This window comes from Rutidosis leptorrhynchoides, chromosome 2, assembly GCF_046630445.1.
Source record: "Rutidosis leptorrhynchoides isolate AG116_Rl617_1_P2 chromosome 2, CSIRO_AGI_Rlap_v1, whole genome shotgun sequence".
NCBI lineage: Eukaryota > Viridiplantae > Streptophyta > Magnoliopsida > Asterales > Asteraceae > Rutidosis > Rutidosis leptorrhynchoides.
The window spans coordinates 371,237,005-371,247,589 of NC_092334.1; the positions used below are offsets into that span (position 1 = coordinate 371,237,005).

At 33.7% G+C, this 10,585-nt stretch overlaps 1 protein-coding gene across 1 annotated transcript; it reads left to right on the forward strand.

The window, feature by feature from the left end:
• The first annotated feature begins 336 nt into the window (after positions 1-336).
• Positions 337-6,493, forward strand: LOC139892057 (lecithin-cholesterol acyltransferase-like 4). The gene is made up of 11 exons (XM_071875089.1): positions 337-723; positions 1,600-1,691; positions 2,585-2,703; positions 3,418-3,553; positions 3,751-3,802; positions 3,948-4,048; positions 4,164-4,346; positions 4,772-4,929; positions 5,034-5,088; positions 5,626-5,679; positions 5,862-6,493. The coding sequence occupies exons 1-11, from the start codon at positions 480-482 to the stop codon at positions 6,258-6,260; spliced, it is 1,593 nt and encodes a 530-aa protein (XP_071731190.1). The 5' UTR covers positions 337-479; the 3' UTR covers positions 6,261-6,493.
• The last annotated feature ends 4,092 nt before the right edge of the window (positions 6,494-10,585 follow it).

Genomic DNA, 10,585 nt, shown 5'->3' on the forward strand with positions numbered 1-10,585 from the left:
TTAGTTTTTCGGATAAAGTGTGGGTTTTTGGTGTTCAATTTGGGGAAAAAAATGTGAGAAGTCGAAAGAACTCTGTTGTACTATTCATTTAACCCATGCGGTTTAGATATAGGTGTAATGTAATGTAATGTAATGTAATTGTGAAAAAAAAATGTGAAAAGTCGAAAGAACTCTGTGGTACTATTCATTTAACCCATGCGTGTAATGTAATGTAGGTGTAATGTAATGTAATGTAATGTAATAATATAATCCGGTAGCTCTCATTATGGGTATTTTCGTCTTTTTAGGCAAATAAAATAGTATTATCTACTTCGTACACATATCTTTCACGTTATCCTCTTTCAACACGTAAATCGCAAACCCTAATTTCACTTTAAATTAAATTCACTCAATACAATCAGCATCATTAAGTCAGATTGATCGAATTCATTCTAAAATTTTCATTTAGTTAGGGTTTTTTATCATTAAAATTAAGTAGGATGGCGGTGTTGTTGGTGGATATAGTTAAAGCGGTTGAAGCATGGTTAAGGATTATTAAGGATCCAGTAGAACCGTACGTAGATCCGAATCTTGACCCGGTTCTTTTAGTTCCAGGTATTGCTGGTTCTATTTTGAATGCTAAAGATGCTGAAACTGGTAAAGAAGAACGTGTTTGGGTTCGTATTTGGGAAGCTGATCGTGAATTTCGTGCCAAACTTTGGTGCCAATTTGATTCTGAATCTGGTATTAATTTACACTTTCATTAATTCATTAATTTAAATTAAATTATAATATAATATAATGTTTCAATTAGATAAAAATTGAAGTTAATTGCCGTTTGTAAATTAAGTTCCTATGTATTTTTAGTATACTTGTAAAGTTGCTCTTGAGAATCGATTTTTTATTTTTTTTTATTTTTATTTTTTTGCAGCAAGTTTATATGAGATTATGAGTAATATGATTAAGTTAAACCTTTTCTGATTGTTAATACGGAGTATCTTTTGTTTTTCTGCCAATCATTGCACACAATAATATTTATTAACACATGCGAATACCTTCATTGATGCGTTCACATGAACTGTAACGATTTAAAAGTGTAATCTTAGCTAATGATTTAGGATATAACAGCTGCTTGTCAAATTAGCTAATTAGCTCTAGTGTGATATACATATATTATATACAAGTTATTCTCTGCTTGGTTTAGCAGTTAAATTTTCCCTAAGATGTATCTGTCTATACCAAAAATGGTAGCTATGTGTCAAACAAAAGGTTGCGGTTTCGAGTTATATCAGAGACTATATCTATATATGTGTGATTGTACACAATAGGTGGGATAAGTTGTAGTTTTACCTTCTTAATTGAAAAAAAAGAAAGTAGCAGTTATAAGAGAACAAAGAATATGGAGGATGAATTGATCAACAGGCTAAAATCTAACTGGCACTCTCGAAAAATACTTGCATGTAGGGTGTTAGTGGTGATTGCTATCAAGTACTTTTCGAATTTTTGTCCATACATTTGTGCTGTTTATTTTTTTTGGGAGGACGAAATGTTCTTTACGATCTTTTTGCTACGTGTCTTTGTTTGTAATGTAATTATCATTGGCTTTCTGTTATTAACCAGGTAAAACTGTGTCTTTGGATCCCAATATCAGCATTGTTGTTCCTGAAGACAGAGATGGCCTATATGCAATTGATTGCTTGGATCCTGATATGGTGCGTGTTTCAACACTTGTATCATATCATAACACCTTCATGTTGCATTAAGCATATATTACTGTTTTTAGTTTTGATGATAGCTTTCTGTATTTCTTGTGTGTTGGGTAGTACTCAATTGGACCTTTTTACATTTATTTTTTTATAATTGTATGTTCAAAATAGAACAGAAACATAAACACAAAGTAAACATTAATGTTAAAAAACATAAACACATTCGTTCAATTGTTCAAATACTTTAAAATTAATATTTGTTACCAGAGAAAGCGATCCAACCTCGTTATATGGTCTAATAATCCTAATATTAATTCATTACAAACGTTGACCAAGTTTGAGTATCGACCGAGTAATCTCTAGAAATCTCGAGTAATACCCGTTTTTTCCCCTTGGCTGATTTTGACCGTTATTAGGCCGACTCAGACCTAATCGCCACGTTCAAACCTCGATTACACCCCGTGTAAAAAAAGTATAAAACCAGTGTGTGATCTTGGACTGTGTTTTTTACATTCTTCACTTCATAAACTCTGTATAATTTTATTCTTATTGATAATGATACTTAAACATAGTTGAGGCTGGTCTGGAATTTGTTACATTTTACATACTAACAGAATATGTTGTAGTATGGAATCTAATTGTGAAATGGTTGTAACCTAAAATGTTTTCTTTCGATTTTCTCTGCTCAACATTTTGTTTTTGCCTCTGACTTTGAAATATTTTCATTGAACTACTTGTGCTTATGATCCGTCACTGAAAGATTTTCATTGAACTTCTTGTGCTTGTGATGCCATTTACCACTGCTCGGTGCATTTACTTTGGGCATAAAAAATACTGATTTTTATTTTGTTGTCTATATATTTGAAGTGTTTTTCTCATGTGAATATGTGTTCTGTCAGATAATTGGGCGTGACAATGTATGCTATTTTCATGAAATGATAAAAGAAATGACTAGCTGGGGATACCAAGAAGGAAAAACGCTTTTTGGTTTTGGATATGACTTCCGACAAAGCAACAGGTAACTGATAGGTACATGCAATATGCGTGAATGATGGATGTTTATTTTGGTAGCTAAAAAAATTATCTGCAATCATTATATGTCTTTTTGGTATCCATTGTGATCAAAATTTAAATGATTTCAGGGTGTAAGCTAGCTTGAAAATCATATAACAGTTGCACGTTTAAACTACTTATATCTCCATATATAAATTTGAGCAAATTCAACTTTTTAATATTTAAATCCTCATCTAGTCATCTTAATAAAGTGTCCTATAAAAGACACAACAAATTGACTTGCGTCATGGATATCCGTGAATCATGATGTATGCTATGCCTAATTTCTAGTATGATATTCGTGTCTTGCTAGCACCGAAGTTTTATAATCCGCATAAGCTGAGATTTTTTTTTTATTTTTTATTTTTTAAATATGAACAAAATAAAATCACAATGACTTTTTTGTGGCACCTTAATCCTTAATTCTTTGTCAGAAGATATTTCTATACTTGTTAGGATGCACTAGGATTTATTTTCACAATGATTTGTTTTTAATCCTAAAGCAGATGTATACGAACCCAAAAACAAATTTAGATTTAAACCCGAAACATTATGTATCCAGCACAGAAACTCGACACCACCTGCTTGATTTGCACCTCTGTGTGTAATCATCGAAGAACTAAATATAAAGCAGTATTAGGTATTTGATGTTAATTCGTTCTTTGCACACATATTTCAGGCTTAAAGAAACGATGGATCGACTTGCATCAAAATTGGAGGCCATTTATATTGCTTCAGGGGAAAAAAAGATAAACGTAATCACTCATTCAATGGGAGGACTTCTTGTCAAATGTTTTATGGGCCTGCATAGCGATGTACGTCATTTTCTTTATTCTTATGGTTCTTTCCATGTTCCCTTTGTTGCTATTATAAGTATTCTTGTTATTATTTACTATATTATTAATTTATTATCAATATTCATTATTAATATGAATATCATATAATTTTGTGATTATTTATTATGATTATTAATTGATAATGTGAAAACCATCTGATGCATGATGCACTGCAGATTTTTGAGAAATATGTGAAGAGTTGGATAGCAATTGCTGCACCATTTCAGGGTAAGAGAACTAAATGAAAGCAGTCATTTTAGGTTATATTCTTGGTAAACCTAGAAGCTCAAATTGACGATCATAATATCTTAAAAAAGTTGGTGCTTCCTTAAGTATTGAACTTGGATGATATTAATGTTATCTAAACCAACAGGTGCACCTGGATATGTTACATCTACCTTATTGAATGGGATGTCATTTGTCTCTGGGTGGGAAGCATATTTTTTCGTATCCAAGTGGAGTATGCATCAGTTGGTATGTGGTCTATTATGCTTATTCAAACATAAAATCAAACATTCTTGTATAAAATGTAAAAAATGTAATTTGATCTTTTGTAGCATTATTTACTAACTTGGTCATGCGTTGACAGCTAATAGAATGTCCATCTATATATGAATTGATGGCCTGTTTGGACTACGAATGGGAACACGTTCCTCTGTTACAAATTTGGAAGCAACTTCAGGACGGTAATGGAAACTCTGCTGCTATGCTCGAGACGTTCACCCCAATAGAAGCCGTTTCTATTTTCACTCAAGCTCTTTCAATTAATGAGGTGAGCTTCATCTGTTAAAATTTCATTCTGGAAGTTGATTGTTGTAAATTTAAGCATTAGAATCAGATATTTAGATGATACTATAATCATTTAACTGAACTTATGGACAATTAGGCTATTCTACCTCAGGGTATGTTTGACAAAACTAACTGGTAGCTTTTTATATGTATTGAGGTGTTTGGCAGGCTGAAACTCTTAAAATAAAGAGTAAAATGGCAAAAAGTTAGGAGCTTTTTCTCAAACGTTAGTTCAATTAGCTTTTTGCTTTTTCTCTCCCTCAAAAGAGTTTATGCTCTTGTAACCAAACGGAGCTTTTTTACTTGATATGAGTTTTTTTTTATAAAAACTAGAAGCTAAAAGCTCCAAAAAGCTTGCTGCCAAACATGCCTCTAATCCTTAAAATTTTCTTATGAGTCTATTTACAGCTGAGTTATGGTGGAGTCGATATACCTTTACCATTCAACAAAGAAGTATTGCAATGGGCTAATAGAACACGAGAGATTTTGTCTTCAGCCAAACTTCCACCTAGTGTTAAGTTCTATAATGTTTACGGCACTGGTATTGATACTCCACAGAGTGTATGGTATGTTTATCTTCCCCTTCTTATAAGTCCCTCTAAAAAATTAAATAAATATTGGAATCTTGTTATGATGAAGGGTAAATAACCTGTATTCTGCTTGCTTGTAGTTATGGAAGTGCAGACTCTCCTGTATTGGACTTACAAGAATTACCATTGCTAGAGGTAATAATTTTTTTCCCTAGAAAGTTTATACAATACCACTAGCTTTGCTTTTCAGGGCATCTTTTGGTTTTATTGGAACTGGCAAATCAGGTACTACGTTGGGTAACCGGTTTGGGTTAAAGATCAGACTGTGATGGGTCATAACAGACCCTATCAGTTTCAGGAAGATCCCCCAAGTCTCCATAGCTCTTTTTTTTTTTTTTTTTTTTTTTTTTGAAATATGAATATAATATTATTTACAAACTATAAACTATATTACTACATTGATAATCCAGATTTTGAAATTAAGTAATATTATGATGTTTTGTGCAATTTAATCATTTAGCCTGACTTAAAGCTTGACCCATTTGACTGTTTTCATTATAACTTCCACTATTAAAGTCTGGTCATTATCCCAGTGGACCAGTTAACCTATAAATGGCCTGAAATTGCTACCTTTAGTTACCATCGACATAAAATATGTTACTGCTTCTTATGACCATGCATATATACTTCACCCTGATGGATAAATATTAATTGTTGATGGTTTCTCTACAGGCAACATATGTCAACGTTGATGGTGATGGTACCGTACCTGTAGAATCTGCCAGGGTATGTTAACCTATCAAACTTCTCATTTTTTTTTTTTTTTTTTTTTTTAACTCATTCAGTATTTGGAAGTTATAGTGATCAAACGCATAGACAGTTTGTGTTTGTAATGTTGGACATTTTGATATGAGCCCATAACCTGGCAAAATATTGGTTGGTTCATACTGATAATTTTTTTGAAACAGGCTGATGGGCTGGAGGCAGAAGCTAGGGTTGGTATCCCGGGTGAACACCGTGGGATCCTATGTGACAAGCACACGTTCAGAATAGTCAAACACTGGCTGAAAGCGGATCATGACCCGTTCTACAACCCTGTTAATGATTACGTGATCCTACCAACTATATTCGAGATTAAAAGGCACAGTGACAAAGGCCAAGAAGTAATTTCACTCAAAGAAGAATGGGAAATTGTTTCAGAAGACCAAGTTGACGAGCCTATGTCCGGGTCAATATCTGTGTCACGTGTAGGTGATGATCAGTCTTCTAGTGAAGAGGCATGTGCGACTTTTATCGTGCATCCACAGAGCAATGGGAAACAACATATTGAATTGAATGCAATGAGCGTTACTGCTGGTGGTGATTGATTGATATAATTCTGGTGGTTGATGAATTTGTCATTCTGTCAATGTATATATTTATGTTCTAGTGAATAAATAAAGATGGAAAAAGGAGTGATGAACTTGTTTTATGTGTATCATATAACGGTGGTGGATTTGTTGCTTATGTAAATATTTATGTGGCCCAAGTGGTAAAACCACATAGTGCAAGTATATTTATGTATATTTCTTTTTGTCGCTAAAAAAATAATATTTATGTATATTTTGAAGCGACATTAAATGTTTGCTTCTTCAACCACATGGGTGATGGTGGTGGGATGGTTGAGGGTCCATCCTTTCATAATGGATTCATAGTGGAAGTCATGGGTTCGATTCCAAGTAGTTGGAGTTAATCCCTTGTGGTCATAGATATTCGTCCTGATTCCGAACTGCTTTTAAAGTGGGAAATCGTTATAGGATTTTTCAGTTTGTAAAATAGGTTAGATATTCAGGTTAATAAAAAAAAAATTAATGTTTGCTTCATCTTCATTAAAAGTCAACCTTTTTTTATATGGATAGTCTTTTGGTTTGGTTTACCTTTGGCTTTTTGGATTATGTTATTTAAAAATGTGAGGAATTAGAAAAATAAATATTATAATAATAACCCTTCAGATTTACGTTTACTATATTTAATTTTATAAACGAACCCTTCGGTTTACCTCTAATTTGTTGATACTTCGTAAATTTTTTTTATTGCATTTGTAGTCTTTGTGGTTTACAATTTTGCATGGATAGTTCCACCATCTTCGTTATTTTCTTTGTTAAATCCTCTCACATGCTATGCATATGGGAGTAAAATCGTGTATTTTTTTTTTTTAATTTTTTTAAATTTTTTTATTTTTTTTATTTTTTTATTTTTTTTATTTATTTACTTTCTTCTTCTTCTTTTCATTTAAATAATCTTTTTCAAGTTCAACTTAACCATCTTACTTTTATCTTCGCCATCCAAGACATAAAGCATAATTTAATTTTTGATAGTAACAATATCATATGAATTGAAAATCCTTTTAAATCCAGATGAAATAAAAGATCACTCCAATTATAACTTTCCGTCTTTAGTATTCTCACACCTCTCCCTCTTACATGCACACGGTCTCTCTCACCTATTTCTCTGACGGATTTGTTATCAAAACAGTTAGATCTAATCGATCCAGATATACAATCAACGGAATCATCTTCCTCATTTGCGATCCCGTTACTCGGTTTTTCCCAGAGATTGTTGCCGGAAGGTTTCCAAAGAACCAAGTGTATAACCATTCACATCCATTGGACTTAGATACGCATCTCATTGGTGTGCTATGATCTATCAAGGGCCACATGCAAGGCATGCGCGGAAGTTGTTATGGCTTAACAGTTAGCAATAACTGAATTGTAGAGGTGAGCATAAAACCACATTAATCGAGCGTTAACAATATTAACCAACAAAACCGTACCAAATTAACAAAACCGAATGGATAACCACGGGTTTGGTTAACACTTTTGAATTAACCGAACTTTTTGGGCCAGTTATGGAAATAATAGGTACCCGCACCGAGTTAAGCGCGCCTGCACCATTTAATATTTTATATTTCTATTTATGACCCTTTTTATGGAAAATGTTCAATTGTTAAAACATTCAACCTTGTAGATCAATGTGTAACATTATTTTGACTTTTAAGTTTTGATGGATAAATAATGAAGTTCGAAGAAAATTCTACATATTATGAATTTTACATGAACTTATGTTTTGTCTAGTAATTAATGGATTTTTTGACAAATTTAAATTTAGAGTGTAAAAACAACATTGATCTACTTTTATATTCGATTTGAAATATGAGACAATGACTTATTCTCAGTGTTGCAAAAAAACAGCCGAGATGGCTCGTAACGGACGTTGCAACGTATTTACTTGTATACCGTCGCAACGGATATAAAAACGGGTAAAAAAAGGTCAACAATTAAACAACGGTAAAAAATAGTTAAAAACCTTAAAAACAACGGCCTAGACGGGGTTGAGACAGATTTTGACTAGCGTTGACTTTTAATATATATTATATACATAAACATTATTTTAAATTTAAAGGCAAATATTTCAAAATAAATATAGATATTTACCTTTAATTTTATATATTTTTGTTTGAAATATATATAAAAAATCAATGTTAGTCAACATCCGTCTCGATTCCGTCTTGACCGTTGCGACGCTCCAAGGTCCCCAGCTGTCTCAACCTGATCTCGCGTCTTTTACAACCTTGTTTATTCTTATATTAAAATGCCGTTATCTGTAGTATATGCACAAAATTATTGAATTAATCTTTTTTATTAAATGATTAATTAAATGAACCGTTTTATAATTAATCATTAACCAAATTAACCGAACCGCTTTTAACCGAATTTAATGGTTAAGAAAATTTAACCGCAATAATGGTTATGGGTGCGGTTTAAGCCCATAACCGCCCCAACCCGCCCCACGCTCACCCCTACTGAATTGTATTAGAAAAGTAGTTAGCTTAATTCAATTCATAGAGGTATAAATAGATAGATGGTTAGATATGGAAGTAGCTTATAAATTTAGTGTGTACGCAAACACTTGTCTTCTCGAACATTGCTAAACGCTGGCCTAAGGTCTACGTTGAAGCTTAATATATTTAAGTTTATAAATTCGGTTATATAAATGTTGATCAAGCATATTTTCACGGAGGCACCACTTCTTTAGTTTCATGAGAAACTTCAATTTCCCCGGCTGTTTTAGCTAGGTAATCGGCCAAGATTTGACCTTTGACCGCACTCCTTGGGGAGAAACTTATTTCATGTTCGCCCAATTCAATAGCCCATTTGGTCATATGCGCAAAAGTTTCTGGTCTGTACAATACATGCTTAAGGAATGTCAGCATAAGTGAGGTTTTTATGTTGCAAAATGTTTGCGTGTTTTGTAGGCATATTGATCATTTGCATCGTCATACCTGCTTGATTGGTTTATCAATGAAACCACAATCGAGTGTGCTTGAAAATACGTGCATAAGCATTTTGCTGTGTGCACCAAAGCGTACACAAGTTTTTCAATGGCAGGGTAATATAACTCACTACCCGTTACGGCTTTGCTAATAAAATATATAGGCATTTGCACCTACGTCGTACAACATAGTTTAAAATTGTGGTAATGACGTATAAATGCTATTGAATAAATAACTAGGTTGTTTAGTATAATGGGCATACATATCCCCGATTCACGATTAGAACCGAGCTTATTGCTTCCTTTGATGCTGCCATGTACAGTATTAAAGTTTCTCCTGCAATAGGCGCGATCATTGTTGATAATTCTTTCAGTAACTGTTTCATCTCCTGAAAAGTCTATTCTGCTTCCCCCGTACATTTAAAATTTGTCTTTTTCAGACAATTATTCAATGCGTTGTTGAGTACAAAAGGCATTCTAGTGTAGCAACAAATACCTTGACTCGTATGGACGGCTGTTTTGTCTTCGTCCGTGACTTCCATTTGTATCTGATGGTTCCTTTTATACGCATCTAGGAAGCACTTTCACCGAAAACCCGTTAATGACTTGCCTTTCCAGAGAATCTGGTAGGGGATAGTTGTCCTTAGGACATGCTTTATTAATGTCAGTAAAATCACACACATACGCCAAGAACCATCAGATTTCTTTACCAAGACTGGGTTCGCGACCCAAGTGTGATATCTGACATCTCTTAAGATATTATCTGTTACTAGCTTGTCGACTTCGACTCTCATCTATTCACTTCTTTCTGGTGCCATAACTCTTTTCTTTTATCATACCTGTGCAAGGCTTGGGTTTGCGTGAAGCTTTTGCTCTGCAAGGTATTCCCGTCATATCAACTTATGTCCATGCAAAGATACCCATGTTGGAAACCAATATGTTGTGGAGTTTATATTTTGTTTCATCAAATAAGCCTCCACAATTTTAATCTTTTGTATCCGGGGTGACGCGAGTTAGCTATAATCATACAACTATGCACTTGTTCTTCTCGGCTTGGTTGTTGAGTTGTTTGTTCCACCGTTCAACAAACTGCATCCTGGTTCTCTGACCTTATTGTTGCGATTCCAATGGGCGTGGGAAATTTTATTATGCCATGAACCGTAGACGAAATTGCCCCCAATTTCTGTACTGTAGTGCTACCCAAAAATGTGTTGTACTGGGAGTAAGAGCGCACTACAAAGAATTCAACCATAGTACTTCTAACCATTTTGGCCAACTCTAATTCTAGTTCAATGATCTCTAATGGCCATGCGGACTTCCCGAAAAACCTAAACAGTGCGGTTGTTAGCGCAATTAGGCGTGAACTTATTGGTCCTGGTAA